We start from the raw sequence: 23,043 nt of genomic DNA, 5'->3' as shown, positions 1-23,043 counted from the left end.
AAAAATCTGACCTGGAGCGAGTTGGTGTAGGCACTTAAGTCATGATGCATCAGTGTGAAAGTATCCACAGCCTCAACGTTGCGACTCCAGAGCTCATCATCAGAGGATGGGGGCTGTACCTCTTCTAATAAAGCTGGGTCCAATCCTGTTTCTCCGTACGATACATAGTAGAATTCACAACGGCATCGGGACACTATACGCTGTAACTGGTTCACATAAAAAAATACATACATCATACATATACCAAAGGCTTTTTCCCCACTTGGGGAAAAAAAAAAAAAAAAAAAAAAAAAAAAGGAAAATGACTCTGAAATTGGAAAAGAAAAAACACACCAGTCCTGCCTCATGGTATAAGTGAAGTGCGTGGAAGACGACCACTTGGATGACCTAGAAAAGTTTGGAGGAGATGTGTTGAAGATGTGCAGATATGCAGAATAGAACCAAGAGAATGGAAGGAGGTGGCACAGGACAGAAAGACATGGCATGACGTTTCAAAAGCAGTTCTGGATCACCAAGTGGCCCGAAGACCAGTGGAGTACGAGAAACGAGAAATACAAAAAAAAAAAAAGGAAGAACGATGTATAATAAAATGGATTTTGGGAAACTTAAGAAATTCTCTCAAAATAAGAGTTGGGAAAAAATTCTACAATGAAGAGACACAAGAGGAAGAGAAATGGACTATTCTGATGGAAATTTATAATGAAGGACTGGATAAATACGTACCAAGATAGAAATAGGAAAAGGTGTATATGAAATGGTGGTTTAACAAAAGGTGTAGAGAGGTGAAAGATAAAAAGAGATAAAGCTTGGAAAAGATGAAAAAAAAAGGTAAAAACTTGGTAAGTGGCAAATATATATCAAAGGAATGAATATGTAAAAATGTGCCAAGAGGAAAAAAGAAACTATAAAAAAGACACAATAGAAAAATAGAAAGACCAACCTAAGTTTTTCTATAGATATGTGAATGGTAAACTCAAAAACAAACAGGGAGTGGTGAAACTACATCAAGGAAATATAAAATATGCAGATTTAGAAATGGCTGAAGTCATGAACAATCACTTCAAGTCAGCTTTCACTAGAGAAAATGTACAGCATTGGGATGAAGGGTGTGAAACTGCTGAGGAGAGTGAATACAGAAAAGGATTGTGAATTGCAGAGAGATCTGGACAAGGTTTGGAAATGGAGTCAGAAGTGGGAAGTAGATTTCAACATCAAGAAATATAGCATAATGGAATTTGGAAAAAGTAAAAAAAGAATATCAGGACATTATAAAATCGGTGCAAAGGAAGCAAAGAGTGGGATCTGAAAAAGATTTGGGTGTAATCATTACAAATGATACGTCTCCTGATAAACATATCAATAAAATTGTCGGAGAATCCTACAATTTGCTAAGATCATAAAAGGTGGCTTTTACCTACTTGGATGAAGAAATGGTGAAAAAAATACTAGTCACACTGATAAGGACTAGACTGGGGTATGCTGTGACAATATGGTCACCCAGTACCTAAAAGAGTATAAAGAAAATTAAAAGAATCCAGAGAACAACTACAAAGATAGCCCCAACACTTTTAAAACTGTCATAGGAGGAGCGATTATCAAAACTGAAATTACAGACTCTGGAACAAAGAGGAGAAAGAGGAGACTTGCTAATGATCTATAGAATCATGAAAGGCATGGAGGTCCTTGATAGAGAAGATTTACTAAATTGGGACAAGAGAATTACAAGGGAACATGAAAAGAAATTCAAAAAGGCCAGTTTTATATATATATATATATAAACAGCTTTCCACATAGAGTGGTGGATGTCTGGAACAAACTGGATGAAACAATAGTGTGTGCAAAAACTATACACAGAATCAAACTACCCTAGACAAAGAACCCCTCATTCTACAATGCCATGCATAAACAGTTCCTAGACAACAAGACAATTTTTCTTCAAGTGTTCTATGGGTCCACCCAGTGGTTGTAGCTAATTACTTGGGAACTGTGGGTTTCCTACATGAGAGACCTTGCAATGGATTGACTGACCATCTCATCCATATACACAATGAACAACCATGGCAATGTTACACAACTCAGATGTATCCCCATCTTCAATTTAATCCATTCATTCTATCCATTACTGACCTCCACAGGCTCTATTACTCACGAGAAAAAAGTACCACACATCTTCTGATACAATATAGTAGAGACAGAAATAGAATTTGGATGAAGGCAGCAGGAGTGAATCTCTGTGTTCTAAAGGTCCACCTTTTGTATGTGAATTTTGTTAGTTCTATCTTGCCTCACCATGGATTAGGTCTATTTCTTGATTGATTTTCTAATACATATTAATGAATTCTTACCTGTAAGGACTCATTTCCTTCATCTGATGCCCCAACTGTCTGCGACACTACCCCTCCAACTGACTGACCACTGCCAACTATATCTGGTACATCATTTATAACTTGGCCATCTCGCTGCTCAATATTATCCAAGGTCAGCCACATTATGTTGTCTGAAAAAAAGGGGCATATCAATACACATAAAAAAAAGAAAAGACTAAGAAGTAACTACCATTAGGTTGAACAAAACCTATAAAAAATGTCAGCATAACAATGGGATAATCCAAGAATTCTTTAATCCTTTTAGCATAGAACTGTCATTAGATGACTAAAACTGTGGTGTTAGCTATTAAGAGGGGTTACATTAATATACATTTAAACACCTATCAATGAATGAAGTAAATTATTGGTTGTACTTCAGTATCAGACCATTTATTTTTGTATTTTGTTACTGACATACAGAGCTTCTATCCTTGGGAACAATATCACACTGAAGATGGAAGTGGTTGAGAGATTCAAGAAAGGTAGCAGAAAGAAAGGTGAGAAAAAATTAAAAGTAATCAGTACTTTTTTCCAGTGGACATTAGTCTCCAACAACCCCCCCCCCCCCAAAAAAAAAAAAAAAAAAAAAAAAAAAAAAAAAAAAAATTGTAATTACTACTATGGATAAGCAATAAAGTAGATACCTACCCATCTGTGTCTCTTTGTCTCCTCCACTGACAGTGGCATAATACTGCATGCACTCCAAGGACCCAAACCAAGTGGTTTTGGTGACAAGTGAATCTTCCCGCCACACAGGTCTGTGGATGCGCTGTACAATCTGAGCTTTGGCAGCACTTAATATGACATATCCTTTTGTTTCACATCCCTTCAATAAAACCTGACTGTTCACCAGTTCAACTGAAAAGAAAATGTTAATATAAAAGACTATTGGTTATTTTCTATTCCGCAAAGGATTTCATGTACAATATCTAAAGATGGGCATCAATGTGTGAGGCATGTCAGGTTTAACACATTAATGTCCAAGAAGAAATGCCACAACAACAGTATGACACAGTCCATCAACCTCTATTTAAATCCCCAACTCCACACAGATTAGGGATTTCCTGGTATGGGATGAAAGATGAACAAGGAGTCATAGTAAATAAACTGAAATAGCAAACTTGTTTGAAAGATGTTAGGCAGTAGCTACTTGGGTCACAGCATGCCTTACCCAAATGTTGACATCAAGCAGTTCAACCAAACTGCCTCAATTACCCATGAGGGGCAGCCCATTCTAGTCTGAATAAGGGACTGAAGAAATGTACTGATAGCTTCAGGGTGCCTCAGTGCAATCACAACAGTGGTCCATTGCTCAACTTCCACAACTCCAATCTCTTGGCTTTGCAAGGACAACAATAATGGCAAATACCTGTATCATCTAACCATCGGCTGTGGCTATCCAACTCCATAACAGGGTAGGACTCATAAAGCATTCATTTGCTCTTTGGATGGTTTTATTTTTGTTCCGTCTGAGTGTCGTGACACCTTCCTTAGTTGTGTAAAATGATGGGGGAGGGGAGGGGAGAGCCAATTTAATGGATAACCTGACCATGTGGTAGGAATTACTGGATCCACTGTACCTCACCTGACATCTATACATTGAATATTGTTATATGCATTTACACCAAAGGACCTTTCTCCTTTATAATGGGGTGACCAAATCAAAGCACACACTCTTATCATATACAGTAAGTCCTCGCTATACGGTACATATGTGTTCCTGAAAACCTTACCGCAAAGTGAAATTACCGAACCCATTATAACAAGTAATAATAGGATATGGCAGACGTACCTTCTCCCTGCTCTTTCCTCTTCAAAATATCTAGTGGATACCACATCTGTGAATTTTTCTTACCGTAAATAGGATTGAGGGTAGTAATTACCAAATACCGTAACTGTGAATTTACTGGATAAAGAATTACCGTATAAGGAGGACTCACTGTACCACCTCAGCAGACCAAACTAATACAGTAAAATTCCTTTTATCCGACCTTGGTGGGACCTACCCCAGATTGGAAGTTTGGAAAAGTCGGATATTTGGATGTACACTAAAAAAATAAATAAATAAAAAACTCATTGGTTTGTGACATTTTCACTTATCAATGGTACAATAAAGCATAATAAACAACACAGCAGAGTTGAGAAGAAATAACAACCAAAGGCCAACGTAAAATGGTCAGATGTTTGGACAAATTGAACTTTTACCCGACTTGGGACATTGAAGAAAAAAGTTGGATGTTTGGACTATTTGGTTGTTCGAAGGTCGGATTAAAGGAATTTTACTGTACTGTTAAATTCAATTATACAGAGAAACTTACTTAGCCATTTCTTATGAATGACATCATCAGTGGTGCAAGCCTTGACCCCATGTAAAGTGTTGTCTCGCTGCTCAGTGTTTGAGCAATCCTCACTGAAAGCAACTTGGTTGTTATCGACTTCAGCGATGAGCTGTTGTAGCAAAGCTTGTGCATGTCCTGACTGAAGGCGGCTCATTGGAGATGGGGTTGCCTGAACTGGAGGTACCTAATGTGCAATGTTATGATCGAATAAACAAAACTGGAAAATATGTACCTAAAAAGAAATGATCTATTAACTAACTAAAAAATCATAAAATACTATTTTCCCACCCATAAATTGGTATATAATGTCAGCAAGTGAGCCTGTGTACAAATTGACCTGCAATGATGCTGTTGGAGAAGTAAGGGACTGGCCAACATTTTCTGTAAGAGATCTGCTTCTTGGTTTTTGTGGGGTTGAAGTGGTTTCTAGTTTGAAGCTTTTGATAATGTCAGGTGCAAGATTCCTCCTTAGCTGTTGCGATTTGGTCCAAGAATCATATAAAGCAAACACAATATCTCTGTTGTTTGTTGTCCATGCTCCCTGAAACATTTTTTGAATGACTATATTTGTTAAAAAGGTACTTGTATCTGAAGTTCAAAACATCATAAATCAGTTAATCTAAGATTGTTTACAATTACCTTCAGATCATACACAACCAGCCTGTGATCTGGTGTTTCCCTTTTGCTTGGATCTGATGCAGAGCCGGCGGTGCCTGGCATTGTAGGAGTTAATGTTTCACGCATATAGGCAACTTTGGTTACATTGATGAAATAAAACTTTTCTACTGGCTGAGGCATTGGGTTACCCTGAAAAGATATGAAGTATAATTATAAGGCTAGCATAAACTGTTCTATAGCAAGAAATCACCCAGCTCTACATGCTCAAGTGATTTCAGCTCCTCTTTGAGGTGTGACTGAAATATTTGGTGGTTGACTTTAGAAGGGCAAATGAGAGATTTAATTTTAATTGTAGTCTCAAGTTTCACTAAGTGTAACAAATACATCTGATGTTGATACAGAGATCTTGGGCCCAGTTTGGGGATTAAGTATCCTGTACCTTCTGACGAAGGTGGGTTGGGTTTTGAAAATGTGTAGTTTTGTGTCTGTTTTGTATAATGACCACATGCAGGTACCTTTTCATTGGTTCCTTTTTCTCCTCTTCAATTCTTAATACCAGGGCTGTGCAGTGTGTATTCACAAAAACCCATACCTCCCATTCCAATTTCACCTTCACCCTTGAATACATTCCTCTCCAGTCCACCACACACTTACCTATCTCATCACTTACTAGCAGTACCACTCCTCTCCCTTTCCCCCCATGTCACTCCTGACACCATGTGCACCATCTGATTACAGTATTCAGGCCACTAAAGAGGAATGCATTGACAGAAGAGATCTCCTGATTAAAGATGAGAGGGTTTTAAGAGGCCATGGGAACAATATTAAGAAGACCACATGTCTAAAGGATGTGAAGAAATACATTTTTCCATATAGATGCGTAAATATGTGGAATAGCTTACAAGTGTGATATAGTCCAAGCTCAAACAATAATTGAGTTCAAATCTAAATATGATAATTGGAAATCAAGGATAATGATTAAGTTGGAATTGTACATAAATTTGAGGCTAGTTATGATTTAAAAAAAAAGGAGCATTAGAGACAAGACTAAATGAGCATTGCTCCTTTCCTGTATACTACAATTAAGTAAATACTCTTAAATTCCTCCTCACCCTTTCTTTTCAAGTTATTTTCTCTCAGTGGTAACACATTCACCTTTCTTCTAACAAACATACTACCAATTTCATCCCTTTTATTCTTATCTGTGCCACATTCATGCACCTTTGGTGGGCACTCAGAGAAATAAAGATATAAGGAAACCCTTAAGTGCATAAAATTTGTGTCCTTTCTCAGATATTTTTGACTCGTGAAATATATTTTCATTTGACACACTAGATCATTGCAATGTTAAAAAAAAGAAAAAAAAAAAAAAAATAATAATATGGAGCATATTTAGGTTCCTTGCCTGGGCTCTCTGAAACCATGTAAGCCCTTTTGAGTTTTATTGGTATATTATGATAAGAAAGTTTATATAAATTTATTTTTTTACTCAGTCTTCAAGTATGACTTTAATGATTCTTATTTAACCCGCTAAGACCGACGGCCTAAAATTTAGCAATCTCCCATTACAGCAATTACCATCATAATATCAACTCTTATGAATTACTCTGGAAAAAAATCTGCTGTTAGTAGACATGACAATGCATCATCCTACAAGTTTTTATTGCTCTACTCACCATAGTTGTCTCGGAATAATTACCGAGAGTTGGAGAAGATTGTGGTAGCGGCAACTCTCCGCCTCTCTGGCGGTGACACGCAGTGCTGGGTGGACACGATTGGCTTCACAAAATCCCGCTTTGCCCGACCTCGAGCACAAACAACAGGGGGTGTTGATGCCGTTTTTGACACGTTTATGGTCACCACCAGATGCATAGTTGTAAATAATAGTTTCGTAAATAAGTAAATACGTAAAAATTCTCGCCGTGACACGATGCGCACGCCTCTCACAAAATTTTGCGGCACACTGGCTGGCGAGAGCAGTTTACTTCCTGCTAGCCTACAGTACTACCATAGGACTACGTCATGGCCAAATATAGCAGTGCTACCAATTTTAGCACGGTTTTTATTAGCGCTGAAAGTAGCTGCCCCATTTAAGGCCTGTCGGACGTTTGCGATGCAGCCCTATTTAAGGCCTGTCGGTCTTAGCGGGTTAACCAAATATATATGATACAAGATACTAATGTGAGGAACTAACACTTGATCTTGTTCCAAGGAACTGTGGGGGGATTGGCAAAGACCCCCCTGGCCAAAATATACATACATACATACAGTACATACATATACCAAGGCTTTTTCCCCCTTTCAAGGGAGGTAGCCAAAAAGGAAAAGGCATAAAATCATCCCTGCACCTTGTCCACTGCCCTGGGTCAGAGGCAGTGTTGCAAGTCACAGCACATCCACGGCAATGCTGCTTCATTAAATCGGTCAAAATATACTCTCAATAAATGATGGTGAAACTCAATAATGAATACCACTGGGTAAACTAGGTACGAGGGTTTGGGGGTATATGAGGTAGAGTAGGATCTTGAAGCTAAGCTAGGTCATGTTCCAGCACCTCTGCAATTTTTTTTTTTTTTTTCTGATTATTATATTCATTTTATGATAATTTAGGAGGGAGAAGGTGTGTGCCTTCTGACTTCCTACTTTCCATATCAAGGGGAAAAAGCCTTTGGTATAGATAGATGAGTCCATACATAAAATACTTAATCATGGTATGACATACAGTATATAGAATCATGATAAGGATTGCTGGCTTCTTTCAGGCTCTCCAGAGCTCCAGTACCTATAAAATGGGTACTGCACCCCTCAGCAAGGTATTATGGAGTTCTAGTGGTTAAAAAGTCATGCTGAGTTAGGTTAGGCAATACTTTCCAATAAACAGCTAACCTTTGTCTGGTCACTGACGGTCTGGAGTTCCTTCATCACACTCTGCAGCCATACTTGGGCTTGTGTCAATTCAGTGTTGAGGTAGGCTATGCTCCAACACGAGCGAGGACGATGTTTAAGGCCGTCAGTTATTGGAACCAGTGTTAGGGTGTGCTCTAAAAGAAATGAATGAATCAATTTATTACTTTGAATTTCTTTTGCAGGGAATTGGATCCCCCAGGAATTGGGTTACTGAAACAGGGGCTAACCCTTAATTCATTCAGGGGAGATTTTGTAGTGTTGTTGTTGTTGTCGTTCCCTAGACTGTCTGTCCGAGCAGTCCCGTCTCCCCAAGGAATGCCACAGCCGAAACTGGGTTTTCCCACAAATCCTTTATAGAGTGTATGTTGTATATTTTGTAGTGTTGTCTGAATTAGGTAAATATTGAGTAGTGTATCCTGGAATTGGGTTCTTCTTGTGCCCAACATGTTGGAGATGTGCGGTGTGGTGGGTGTCAGTTTGAGGATTCTAGCACAGAACTGTTAGCCGATCATATTCATGTGCTGCATGAAGGGTACAATTTTTGTGAAGATAGTTTACTTGAATATTTTGGGTCAACCAATGATTGTTCTAAAAATTCACACACACACACACAAAACTGAATTTACAGACTGGAACAAAGAAGAAAAAGAGGTGACCTGCTGACCATCTACAGAATCATGAAAGGAATGGAAATCCTTGATAGAGAAGACTTAATAAATTGGGATAAGAGAAATACAGGGGGGCATGAAAAGAAACTCAAAAAGGACAGTTATAGAAGAGATCTGGAGAGAGCGAGAGAGAGAGAGAGAGAGAGAGAGAGAGAGAGAGAGAGAGAGAGAGAGAGAGAGAGAGAGAGAAAAAAGAGTTTTCTACACAAGAGTGCTGATGTCTGGAACAAACTGGACAAAACAATAGTGTGTGCAAAAACTATACACTAATTCAAGAGCAAACTAGACACTGCAAAATACAAAGACAGGACACCATAAGCATAGCTCCCCTTCCTGTAAGATACAACTATGTAAAGGGAGGGGAGTATTGTGGGGAGGGCATCCAGAGTCAGGAGAGGATGAGGGAGGAAAGGGGTGGCTCTACTGGTAAGTGAGGAGACAGGAAAGCATGTGGTGGAGTGGAAGGAGGTTTCATCAAGGTTAAGAAGGATGAAGGTGAAACTAAGAAGGGAGATGTGGGTCTTTGAGTGAGAAGAGTGTCGAGGAAAGAGAGGCTTTTTGGATTGATTTAAATGAGTGCTTGGAGACTTTTGCGAGGAATGTCAATGCAGTGGTATTGGGAGATCTCAAAGCTAGAGTAGAGGATGAACCAATAGATGGTGTGGCTGGGAAGTATGGAAAGCCATGTAAAAATCATAGTGGAGACCTGATGGAGAAGATGTGTTTAGGAAGAGGGTTGATGATAGCTAACACTGTGGAAGAAAAAAGAAAGAAGAAAAAATCAAGCAAAATACACATGGGAGAAGGTGGTGGATGGAAGGGTGGTTGAGGCATTAATGGACAATGAAGTGGTATCCAGGAGAAGAGTAGGAAGAGCTCTGGATGTCCATGTTATTATGGGAGAGTGTGGGGGAATATCAGATAATTTTTTTGTGGAAGGTAAGTTGAGAGTGGAGGATAGGTGGAGAAAGAGGAAAAGGCAGATGGTAGAGTGGTGCTTAGAGTAAACTGTTTAAACAAGAAGGAAAAAGAGCAGGAGTACAAGAAGCTGAGAGAAGTGTGGGAGGTGGTGTAAGATAGTGTAGAGGTAGGAAGGGAAGAGGAAAGGGGGTATTTCAAGGAGGGAGTGAGAGAGAGATGAGGGTGGAGATTTTGTGCAGCCAGACACAGGGAGTGGGGGGAGCGTCGGGGCGTTTCCTCATTGGGGATGCTGGGTGTTGACTCGCCAGCAATGCTGGGCATGGGGGTGGGGGATGGGGTGTTGCGTTGGCATGCTGGAGATGCTCATTGGCTTATAGATGCCCTTTTGGCAAAGTCTTGTGGGAGAGCAATGCAGCAAAGATTAACTGCTTGTATGATGCCAGACAATTCAGCAAAGAGGGGTTGGCTTGTATTAGATGGTGTTATGATGTTGGAGAAGGTAGGTTGTCTGATTCATCTCTATGTTGGTGGTGAACAAGTGGTGGGCATCATGGGTGCTAGTGAAAACTGTGTGAACCATAGTGTAGAAGTAGATGAAGCAAAGTAGTACAGCTGTGCTTCGTCGTAGGCTGCTTGGCAATGCAGGGAGAGGGGTTGCCTTGTAGTAATGGGCGATGCAGTGAAGTGATGCAGTGCCTCTTAGTAGGATGGTAGATGACGCATCTAAGAGGGATTTCCTTGTATATGATACTTGGCTATGCAAGAGGGAGGGGTCTGTGCCTTGTAACATTGTTGGAATGTTGGTGAAGATTTGTAGCATTGGAATATGGCTATGTTCAAACTGAGCCGCTGTCGTTAAGTTGTGCTTCAGAGGAATGGTAGAGTAGTGCTTTGAAGAAGCGTTGAAGTGGATTGTACCCCATTGTGGCCCACCAGATGTTGAGTTGGTGAAATGGTTACACTCTACATTTCTCATGGTTCTTGCCAAGGATTTATATAAAGACCAGTTGGTGTCTTTACTTATCCTAATCTTCATCTATACAAAACACGGTCGCACCCTCCAAGGAGGACTTGGGTGTTGCCAGAATGACTATTTACACATTGGCTGTTGCCATAAGGTCATACACATAGGAAAAGGAAAAATCATCGAGGTGGCTGCTTGAAGATCCAGCATGCCAGCAACACATTGTTGGCTTCTTTATTCCCTGGAGGTTTCTGGGCATCTGGCCCGACATGCAGCAAGGCCTCCTGAACAAGCATTAGTGGCTTCTTTTGATGGGAAAAACACGAAGTCTGGCTGCCAGGTGGTCCAGTGCTGGTTGGACATTGGGTCCTCTCTTGGTCACTTTAGGTGTCATAAACAGCCCCTTGGGAGCATCCATACCATGGAGGGATGTCTTGAGAGTTTGACGGAAAGGCATTGAAGTACTGGTTGCACTAAATGCATGTGCGCATCAAAGGAAACAATAACATATATATAAGGTAACTAAATGAGACAGAGTGAGGGGACTTGGAAACACCTTTACTGTAAATTTCTCCTGCAAGAGTCAAGGCATAAGAGGATTTGGGAAGATTCCAACCAGAAATCATTAACTGGATAAATTCTGTGTGGCTCTAGTCTGCATGGGAGGCCTTAAAGTCCCTAAAGCACTAAATACATATAACTATGCAGTCAGTATCCCATACAGGGATTAATCAACCAAACAACAGAAAACTTACCTGAACTGAGAGAAAGCCGTTCTCCACTTAAATGAAAACCTTTCTTGACACCAACAGACATCCAATATCGAACATCAAATCTCTGCAATTAAATAACCATTGAGAATTACTAAACTACATCCTCATTTTGAAAAGTAAATCACAGCAGCAAAGACTGAGAGAAAAGGGGTTACCTGAAATGATAGTGACAGATGAATTGTACTATAGTGCCGTGATAGCTGAGGTTTCCTGCGGTGAGTATTGTTAAACAAGGGCCCTCGGCGTGTTGGTCTTGTCACACCAGATAAAATGAATTTCAAATTCTCAAACCATCTGTTGGGAGGTGTAGATTACAAATCAGTACAATGGTGCCAAGAAAACAATGTATATAAACGTTGTGACAAGTGAAAGAACTCTTCCTTGGTAAAAGTGAAAACACCACACTCACCTTAGAGTGCTGCCATAAAATAGTGCTTCAATTACTGGAGTAATGATTGTGTCTTCCTTCTTCTGGGTCCTTGTTTCCAGACCAATATTCATATTTAGGTTTTGTGACCTGAACACTCTATATGAATCATGTTCCTGTAAATGAGAAACTTTTACCTCTTCAATATCGAATGCATGATGGAAGCATTTTTTTCTTTTTTTGTATCTAAAAGGGCAGCAACAATTATGGAAAAAATAACAAATGACATACCTGATTACTTGAGTACTCGGGTAGTTTGTCTGGAGCACATGGCATAACAATGTGATGGTCATTAGGGTTTCCACGACAAATCCAGTGTAATTTTACAGTTAGCTATGTATAAAAGAAATAATGACATCAATAACTGAGAATAATACTGAGAAAAATATTTTTCTAGAATATAAACGTAATTAAAACTGAATTCCTTATGCATGAAATCCTGCCATATGATGAATGAAATCTGTCAAGGTGCCTTGAATACTTGAGGATAGGGTCTTCCCTGAGCTGAATACAACTATATTAGTATAAAATCTGTAAGATGTAACCATAGCAGAAACTGAGAGTTAAATTCCCAAGCAAATATGGAAGTTAGGAGCATACACCAGGAGGAGAATAGCTGCTACTGAAACAGTCACCTTTCCCCTGTGCACTCAAGACTGTTAGGGCAAGTAATGGTCACTGCAATCAAGACATTTAAGAATTTTGTTGTGATTCATGTCAGATGACAATGTTCATGTTAAAATGAAACACAGTGACTGCAAAGGAAATGTATATATTCTGAACAGAAAGAAAAAGTATACACTACATTTATGTGTACATTTCAACTATGGGCATGCTAATAATGATAATCACTGCCTCATCTTCCATGGATTGGAAACCTCTAGCCCCACAGTGGCCTCTACAGTTTAAGATAGAACTGGCCAGTAAAGGGTTAATTAACTCTCAATTTAATACATGCATACTATTACACCACCTTCTGACAGTGCACAAGTTTTTGTTTGGCTAAGTAGCGTTAAGAGTAAACCAAGGGCAAATATCAAACTCAGTGAGGATTTTATAATTTTACCACAAAATGAAAATACACACAATTGGGATGAAGGAAAGGGAGAAAGATCCCCCTAATGAAAGAAATAATTGTGACACAGAAAGAAATAAGGGACCAAATAATGAACCTTGATGTCAGAAAATCACACGGCCCAGACAGAACTACAAACTGGATACTAAAAGAATGTATAGATGAACTAATGGAAAAAAAAAATATGATGATAAATTGCTCACTCAAAGGAAAAGTACCACAAGACTGGAAAAAGGCCAATATCATGGCAATATATAAATGGGAAGACAAGGAAGGCCCAACAAACTATAGACTGGTCTCCCTTACAAGCACAATAGCTAAAATATGTGAAAAAGTCATCAAAAGTAGATGGACTAAACATCTGGAAGAGAACAATATACTGAATCCAAAATAATTCAGTTTTAGACAGGGAAGATCATGTGCCACAAACTTGATTTGCTTTTATTCAAGGTTAACAGATATAATGCAAGAAAGGGACAGGTGGGCAAATTGTGCTTTCCTGGATTTACAAAAGGTGTTTGATAAAGTACCACACAAAAACTATTATGAAAACTCAAAACAACAGGTGTACAAGGAAAATTATTGATATGGATGGAAAATTTCTTTCATGGGAGTAAAATGAGAGTGGTGCTTAGAGATAAAAAGTCGACCTGGGAAGAAATGATAAATGTAGTCCACAGGGTTAGTATTGACTCTGACAATGTTTGCTATATATATAAATGACATAGATTAAAGTGTAGAATGTTATATAAACTTCTTTGAAGATGGCACAAAACTACTAAAGAAAGTAAATACAGAAAAAACTGAATTGCTACAGAAGGACCTGCACAAAGTCTGGGAATGGAGCCGAAAGTGGGAAGTGAACTTCAACATTAAGAAATGTAGCAAATAGAGTTTGGAAAAAGTAAAAAAAGAATATCAGGGTAATATAAAATCGATACAAAGGAAGTAAAGAAAGTTAGCTCCAAAAAGGACCTAGGAGTATCACCAAAGACACGTCCCCAGACAAGCATAAATCACCACAAACTTTCCACTTTTCATGTCACTATCTTCAACACTTTTTGTGATCATTTCCACCCTGTTCTCTCCATTTGTAACTTTTGTCACATTTAAGTTTTTCTTAGCCAAGAACATGACTCTTCCACCCTGTTTCTCCTCTCTATTTCTAAGCCAGTGATTATATAATCCGTGTCCAACAATGCTAATAGTGGACCTCTTAATTTTGTCTCCACAATTCCCATTATGTCTGTTTTTTCTTCTGACAGATAATCATTTAGTTAATTTAATCCTGAGATTAATTTATCTAATAAGCCACTTTTAATTTTCTGTTCTCTCCATCTCATTCTCTGTTCCTTTTGTTTCTTTTTTTTCTAATATACCATTTTCTCAGTCCCATGTCAAACACTCTCCAATAGAAATTTTCTCGGTTTCCGTTCTTTTCTCATTTTGTTCGTTAGCTTTACTTCTTAATGTCTTTTCTCTTTCTCTTTCCTCATCATTCATGTCTCTTTTTATCCATATACCTTTATAGTGTTCACTTTTTGCCAGCTTTCCTATTTTTAAAAACTAGTATTTCTTCTGCTACCATTTGTGACCTTAATTTGATCTTTAGGGGTCAATTTCCTCCTGCATACTTTCCCTATTCTATGCACTTCCTCTATTTCCTTTTCTATTTCTTGCTCGTCTTGTACTACTTTTAGAGCTTTTCTTGCCAATTTTTTCTCTCAGGGATCTAATTAGATTGTGTTTTTCCTTTAGACCATATACTATTATATACTTCTTTTTGTTCACTGTATCTCTTACCAAACTTTCTTTTTCCTTAATTACCTGAATGACTGTATCTTTAGTATTCTCCTGCATTTGTTGGTGAGCAATTTCCTTAACCCGTACATCGCCGGGCAAATGTTGTATATACTCCTCCAGTGTCGGAGCCAATTTTTTTTTTAACTTTGTTTAAATAAACTCAAAATTATGTAAAACCAAAAAATCTTGCTTATTTTGATTCACCTTAGCCTACAAGTGGAGAAACTGGGTCAATTTCGTCAAGATATGCATGCAAAAGTTTGGTAGAATATCCATAGACTTTCTTTTGCTCCTCACACAGGCTGAACGAGAGCATCTGTCGTATTTTTTTGGGGAAGCTTCGTTAGAATTTCAGAGAGTGAAGGAATTTGACACGATGTTTCAAGTCAATGTACGGTTCATCCTGGACAGTTATCTGCGATGTGGTCATCCAGCCTCTTCTGGTAGTTTAGAAGGACTGGATGGTGGCCACACCACAGTCTGGCCTGGTGGATTTTGTTGTTTTGGGGGAGAGGGGATTCAGAGGGATGTATATCAGGGGGTCTAGTATGCAGCAATACATGTTTTTCAGTTTGTTGATGGAGCAGTGAGTGACATGATTATAGATATGTTTTTGGAGGCTGGTATCTGATGGTTGTGGAGGAAGAGAATAGAGTATTTGTGTGTGATATAGGTGTTTGGGTGTTGTTTTGATCTTTCTTGGTGTGTGGGCATTGCTATGTAGTGTAGTGGGTGTGCTGTATTTGCAGAGGCTGTGGCAAGTGTTTGTGTGCCTCTTATGTTAGGGTAATCCTTGACTTCAAGGACTTTCATTTCATGTTGCAAATGATGTGCAGGTGTTGTATTTGTGCAGTCTGTAATTGTCTTCAGGGTTTTGTTTTGTATGATCTGTAGGATGTTGTGGCATGTCTTAGTAAGATTAGGGGGACCATGTAAGGCTCGCATAATTCTTTACTGAGTGTATACCTTGTTTGTATACTGTAGTGGTAGTTTCTCTGTTTTGTCCAAATGTTGTTTCTGCAATTGATTTAAGTGCATGAAGTCTAAGTATGCATTTTGTCCCTATGTTTGTGAAGTGTTGTTTGAATGACATGGACGTATTTTATGTTATGCCATGAATCTTGGTGTATGTGTGTGTGGTATGAGAATGTTGTTGATAAACTGGCATGGTATGGATTTGTGTTCCCCTGTCCAATTAGTGAGAAACGTGACTAGATTTGAATGTGGGTATTTTGAGTCTACTTGTAGTGAACCAGATGTTGAGTGGGTTGAGGTATGGTTGCAGTATTTCTGCAGCTTTGTCTTCATTACGGTGTGTACATGTCATTGTTATGTCATCCGTGTGAGAAGAGATTAGTATTTCTGAGGTGTGGAGTGTGGGTATATTGTGCATGCATAGATCAAACATTGTAGGGGATAGAACTGAGCCCTCTGGTACTCCATTCCTAAAGTTTCTGGTATATGATGATTGGCCATTATATGACACATAGGTATTTCTACTGGCCATATGATTGGCTAGCCATCTTTTGGTATTTTTGTGCATACTGGTGTTGTATATTTTGTTTGTGAAATTGTGATGGGGGATGGCATCAAGATTTTACTAATGTCTCATGTTCTGTGTTCTGTGTAGGGGCTCATCTGAAGTGATGCCATCAAAAACAGTGCTGGGATTCAGCAAGGGTGTGTGTGGTGTGAAGAGTTGTAGTATGCAGTGTTTTATGACTTTGTAGTGGGTGCAGAAAAATGGGATTGGGACTTTGTTGGGTTTGGGGATTGTGATGTCCTATGCTTCTAGATGTTAGGTATAGTGCTGTAGTTTGCAATGTTGGTGAGTGCATGTGTGCCATGTGGTCCAAGATGTTTTAGGTGGATATTACTTATGTTTTCAGGGCCACAGGTGGATGAGTGCTTGACACTATGGATTATACACTTCATTTGGCTGTCTATGAAATATGTGTCTATGGGGAAGACTATCATAGTTGAATGATGTGTTGGTTGTCTGTTGGAGGAGAAAGAGGGTCCTGGTGTGGCAGAATCTACGTCATGTGACTAGCCCCCAACCCTAAGAGTTGGAGGCCAAACAACCACAAGAAATCCCCTGCCACCTGCTCTTATGCAGGTGACACCAATCCCTGGGAGCAAATTTGGTTACCCTGGTACCACAATCCTTTTCCCAACAATTACTGGCTTGTTACATCTTCAGCTGTTGCCAGTGGGACTGTAGGCTTTTAATCAATCTAACGATTAAGCATCTCACTGTGAATGATTTTGTCCTGCATTTTTTTTTTTTTTTTTTTTAAAGCAATTACATCTTACCTTCTTTTTGGCTATCCCCCTTTTAAGGGGAAAAAAGCCTTGGTATATGTATGAATGTATGTACATCTTACCTTCAAATTTGGTAAATGAAGAAGTCGTGCATCATCATATTTAGAAGCTGTTCGCACATAGACGTTTAAATCACCCTTGAATATCAATTTTGCTGAAAAGATGGGAGAAAAAACATAATAATCAGTCACATGTATGCCTCAATATATGACTTTTTTTGTTACCAGCTTAAAGTGGTAGGGAGAGGACAGCAGTTGCTGGTGGTCAGCTCTCTATGTGTCAACAAGTGTAAGAAATACAGCTGAACATTGATGAAGAGAGGTCTTGGGTCCAGTCCAGAGACTGGGTTCCAGCCCCTTAAGTCTGAACCTCCTGATGGAGGTGATGGGGTTGACAGGTTTTGAAAATGGGCAGCTTTGCTGTCCACCTTGCAGGACCACTACATACAGGTACCTGTTATTGGTCCCTAGGGGAGAGAGAAACAGGGAAAAGAGGAGGAGAGGTATGAGTGAAAGTGGGAGAGTGGGAAGTGAGAGTGAGACAAAGGGAGAGAGGGAGAGGAAGAGTGTGAGAATGAGAAAGAGAGAGACAGACACTTACCATTAGTCCAGTCCATGGTCAAGTCAGTCCATGTTAGCTCCATTTCTTCTGTTGTGTTATACGGATCTAACGAAGCATGAAGAAGCAGAGTCATTCGCTCAACCATCAAGGTGAGACGACCATGCAGGAGCAAACGCATTTTATCCCACCATGGGAGGGGCATAGAAGGATCTTGTGACGTCTTGCTTATTAGGTTGAATGCTGTATGGTAAGATGCAGTATTTGAAAAAAGAATATATACATGTATATATATATATATATATATATATATATATATATATATATATATATATACACACACACACACACACACACAGTATTACTGAGGTATAATGTAAAAAATCTATCTCAAATCATTAACTATGAAGGCTAATAATTAAAAACATGTCAACTTCCTAAAACAACCAAAAGTCTACTGCAATATCAATTGTACCTGACAACTATATTTTACAAATGCAAGGCAAAGCATGACTGAACTCAAAATGAAATTTGTGTTCAAAGTTGCTTTAGTATCTTCCATATAAACTTGAGAGAGAGAGAGAGAGAGAATAAAATCAAAATTTCACAACATACCAAGACTAACTTGAGACACTGCAGGCTCCCAGCATGGGCCATAGGCTGCAGTGAAAGATTTCACTTCACAGGAGAAATCATGATAGAACTTTAGGGCTGTCATGCTTCTTTCAATACTAACATTAGTCCATGGAGAATCAACTTCTACAATAACAGTTCTGTGTGCTGAAAAGGAAAATACAAATATTAAAGGATAAGTGCATCACAATTTCCAAACCCAAATTTTTCCCTTTTGACTTTTTGATTATATCTATATAAATAGATTTAATTTGTTTTCCCATTGATGGTGGATACCTGGAATAAATTAGATAAGGAAACAGTGTATGTATACACTATTCAATGTTTTAACCCCTTCACTCCGAGCCAAAATCTCGCGGGCAGCATTAGCTGTCAGACGTGCGATGTTGCCTCATAATACTCGCATTGTAAAAAATAAAGTCACTACTTTATTGCTCGTTCTCTCTTTCACCCGTGAATTTTGATAACCATAGAAAATATGATGAACCCAGTTTACAGAGTATGGGGGTCACGCAGGTACAACTACAATAAATATAATCAAGACGCTGACATCGGCATCCTCGCGTACCCACTTGCTCCTCATGACGCCTACGTAGGCATCATCATATCGAAGGGGTTAAGAAAAACTTGATGCTGAAAGATACAAAGACGGATCACCACGAGCATAGCTCCCTTCCCATATAATACAACTAAGTAAATAATCTATTCCAGGTATCCACCACTCTGTGTGGGAAGCTATTCTTTTTCAGGTCCCTTCTATAATTATCCTTTTTGAGTTTCTTTTCATGTCCTCTTGTTTTTCCTGCTGTCCCATTTTGATAAATCCTCTCTATCTAGGATTTCCATTCCTTTCATGATTCTATGAATGGTCAGTAGATCTCTTTCTCTTCTTTGTTCTAGAGTTGGTAGTTCCAATTTGAATAGTCTTTGTTCGTATGTCAATTTGGATAGTGTTCGTGCCATCTTTGTCGTTGCTCTTTGTATTCTTTCTAATTTCTTTGTATTCTTTTTAGTGCTGGGTGTCCATAGTGTTACAGCATACTACAATTTTGGTCTTATCAGCGTAACTAATATTTTCTGAATAATTTCCTCATCCAAGTAGTCAAATGCCAATGTTTGGGAGCAATGCAAATATGGTGTTGAGAGATTTCTATGCTAGAGTAGATAAGCTTATAGAGAGAGTAGTAGGAGGTACAGGGTACAGTATATGAAAACAACTGTAGTGAAGTGATGGTAGGGATGTTTAGAAAGGGAGTAAATGATAGTGAACAGTGTTTAAGGAGAGAGACAAGTATATGTAGGAAAGGGTGGTGGATGAGGAATTAATGGATCAAAGAGTGGAACCCTTAAGCTCAAGATCCCATTCATCCTATCCATCTATCCCATTCTTGGTCTTCCCCACAAGTTCACTCTATCCACCTTTGCCCTTTACATTTTTTTTTTTTTTTGCTAATCTTTCATCACTAATTCTTCCCATATGCCTTAGACATCCTAGTATTCTTTGAGCAATCCTACCTCTTAGTTCTTTTTCCACCACTGTTCTCTACCTTATTTCTCAATTTATCCATCCTTGGAACCATACTTCTCAAACACACTTAAATACCTCCTTTCTGCTTCCCTTAGATTCCAAGGCTCTGCTTTATAGGCACAATTCCTCATTCAGCTTTTTTTTCGGACTATTTCTCAAGACATTTTTCATTCCGCCCAAACACTTGCTTCCCTTACTTTATAATTCAATTCATCCCTACTCCATTCCTCACTATACTTTAATACTTCCTCCTTAGAAGCCATCCATTCCACTTTTCTTACTTCCTTCTCTCTCACTATATTCTATACCTCTCAATTATGCTTGGCATTTATCCCCAAGTAACATATGTATGTGCATATACCAAGGGCTTTTACCCCTTACAAGGGAGGTAGTCAAAGTCAAAAGGCATAATTTCACTCCCACCCATTTCATCCTCTTCCCTCTGTCTTTTCTTGGCTCCTCCTGGATGACTGGTCATCCCTGCATTTCACCCATTGCCATGGGTCAGAAGCAATGCAGCAAGACACAGCACATCCACAGCAAGGCAGTTTTATTTAATCAGCAACTCCCCTCTCCGTCCCCTCATGAAGAAAAAGAGAAGATGGGGAGAAATTCCTTCAGGCTGCATCAAAATATCATTTACACATAACCACTCCCCAACCCCCCCATGTAATATAAATGAAATAGAGCAGGCAAGGTTCCTCCACTCTCTAGCCAAAATATACAAACCTCTCTTTGTAGCTTTCTGTTCAGCTCCAATCAATCTGCCCCATATCTCCAGGTCTGTCATATCCAGAAGGCACTGAGGATAATCCCGAAGTTGAAACTTCCACATTGCACAAGATGCTGACACAAGGCGGCACCATAACGTATTAAACTCCAAACGATCTTCTGGCCATGGGCTGTTCATTAGACAGAAATATATTCAAGCAATTACAAAACATAAATAGAGGTAACAAAAAAAAAAAAAAAAAAAAAAAAAAAAAAATATATATATATATATATATATATATATATATATATACACACACACACACACACACACATACACCAGTGAAGCTGTGGGGTTAAACCAACATGGGCTGTCATGCCTTGCAATGGTATCACTGTCTCACTATACTGTTTTCAGTCCAAGCAGTGAGGCTGCAGACAGGAATGACTACCCACAAGGTGCTAAGATAGGTGGGGCATGAAATGTGTTTTGAGGATGTCATATGCTTCAGACACTTTTTTTTTTCCCTAATTGAGCTAGGACACTTTTTTTTTTAATACTGAAAGTCATGCTCATCTCTGTAGTCATTCCAACCAAGTTTCATTGAAGTCTGTCAACAAATGCTGTACTTACAAAATTAAAACTTCATTTTATTGTGGAAAAATAATCAATATTCAAACTGCTACTAGTTTCCAACTACTTGGATTTGTGCTTTGTTATTTTTTTTTTCTAGGAAATTATTGGGCACGGTTATAATCATGAAAGTACTAAACATGTGTAGGTTCAGTGGCTATATTTTGTTCTACAAATAAAGGGGGAAAAAGCCCTTGGTATATGTATGTACTGATATATTCACCTTCACAGAATATTATAACTGTTTATAATCTAATTTTGTTCTAGAAATTCCAATATTAAACACATCATAAAAATGTCATTCAAAATGTAGAACAAAGTGTCAGCTTTCAGATGAAAAAGAATCATGCAAATAGACCAAACATTGTCAGAACAGTAGTACTTTGTATGTATGTATATATATATATATATATATATATATATATATATATATATGAAAAGGCTTCAAAGTTTACTTTGAAGTTTTTACACTTCAGACATCAATGTAATGGGCATATTCAAGAAATATGTAGATAAATTATTCAATAATTCATTATTCAAGTAAATACATACATACATGCATATACCAAGGCTTTTTCCCCCTTACAAGTGGGGTAGCTAAAAAGAAAAAGGCACAAAATCAATCCCACCCATTCCATCCCTGAATACACTCCACACCCCTCCACCCTCCCTCTTATCTTAGCACCTCCTGAATGATGGGTCATCCCTGCACCTTGTCCACTGCCCTGGGTCAGAAGCAGTGTCGCAAGACACAGCACATCCACAGCAAGGCCGCTTCATTAAATCGGCGACCCCCCCTCTCCGTCCCCCCATTGCATAAAATGAGAGGATGGGGAGAAATCCCTTCGGTCTGCGTCAAATTTTGCTCACACATACTACCTCACCCCCCATCCACCCGCCCATTCCACCTCATGCTATCACAACATCATCCATATACAACCATTCTCCATTCACCCGTCTTCTGTCCTCTCCCGTCCTTCCTCAACAGACATTCCCCTCTTCCCCAAAGCCCCCTTCACCCCATCCATCCACCTCATCCTAGGACGTCCCCTCATGTTCACTCCCTCCACATCTGCCTTCCACACCTTTTTTACTAGTTTTTCTTCACTCATTCTTTCCATGTGTCCAAACCATCCTAATATTCTTTCATCAACCCTATCTCCCAGCTCCTTTTCCACCCCTGTTCTCCTCCTCACCTCCTCATTTCTCACTCTATCTAGCCTAGTAACCCCCATCATACTTCTCAGACACCTCATCTCAAACACATTCAAACTCCTTCTCTCTTCTTCTCTTATGTTCCATGTTTCTGCCCCATACAGTGCTGTTGGCATAATCACTCCTTCAAGTAAATAGTCATTCAAAATGTTTTTAAAGTAGATTGGTAGCCCTTTACTAGTAAACAGCTACCAATCTCTCCTCTTCATGCTTCCTCTCTTACTTATGCTTGATTTTCCCTCCTCTGTTACAAAGGATTAACAGGAGACCTTTTGGTCCATGTCTAGGTTGGATGTGTGTGTGTGTGGGGGGGAGGTAATGATAAACAATAAACAAACAGAAAAATAACAATATTTTATAATAATAAATAAATAAATACATACAAGGGAGGTAGCCAAAAAACAAAGGTATAAAAATCATTCCCACCCATTCCATCCCCAATACACTCCACTCCCCTCCACCCTTAACCCTCCCTCTTATCTTGGCACCTCCTGGATGATGGGTCATCCCTGTATCTTGTCCACTGCCCTGGGTCAGAAGCAGTCACAAGACACAGTACATCCACAGGAAGGCCGCTT

General features: G+C 39.0%; 1 protein-coding gene across 2 annotated transcripts in view; it reads right to left on the bottom strand.

The window, feature by feature from the left end:
• The window catches only part of hob (bridge-like lipid transfer protein family member hobbit), a 107,551-nt gene that overhangs the window by 25,431 nt on the left and 59,077 nt on the right, over positions 1 to 23,043 (bottom strand). For both annotated transcript variants that reach the window (XM_076203643.1, XM_076203644.1), the window contains 15 exons: positions 20,635 to 20,807; positions 18,360 to 18,524; positions 17,787 to 17,987; positions 17,249 to 17,340; positions 12,215 to 12,316; positions 11,966 to 12,099; positions 11,712 to 11,850; positions 11,539 to 11,620; positions 8,210 to 8,364; positions 5,345 to 5,512; positions 5,043 to 5,246; positions 4,685 to 4,889; positions 3,015 to 3,224; positions 2,346 to 2,497; positions 12 to 206 (listed from right to left, as the gene is read on the bottom strand). In XM_076203643.1, coding sequence (XP_076059758.1) covers positions 12 to 206; positions 2,346 to 2,497; positions 3,015 to 3,224; positions 4,685 to 4,889; positions 5,043 to 5,246; positions 5,345 to 5,512; positions 8,210 to 8,364; positions 11,539 to 11,620; positions 11,712 to 11,850; positions 11,966 to 12,099; positions 12,215 to 12,316; positions 17,249 to 17,340; positions 17,787 to 17,987; positions 18,360 to 18,524; positions 20,635 to 20,807 — 2,377 coding nt within the window. The remainder of the gene's footprint in view (positions 1 to 11; positions 207 to 2,345; positions 2,498 to 3,014; positions 3,225 to 4,684; positions 4,890 to 5,042; positions 5,247 to 5,344; positions 5,513 to 8,209; positions 8,365 to 11,538; positions 11,621 to 11,711; positions 11,851 to 11,965; positions 12,100 to 12,214; positions 12,317 to 17,248; positions 17,341 to 17,786; positions 17,988 to 18,359; positions 18,525 to 20,634; positions 20,808 to 23,043) is intronic.

The sequence above is a fragment of the Oratosquilla oratoria genome, chromosome 20 (assembly GCF_046742065.1).
Source record: "Oratosquilla oratoria isolate Oo_2021 chromosome 20, ASM4674206v1, whole genome shotgun sequence".
Taxonomy (NCBI): Eukaryota; Metazoa; Arthropoda; class Malacostraca; order Stomatopoda; family Squillidae; genus Oratosquilla; species Oratosquilla oratoria.
The sequence above is the reverse complement of the archived record's forward strand: the minus strand, read 5'-3'. Positions and strand labels throughout refer to the sequence as shown.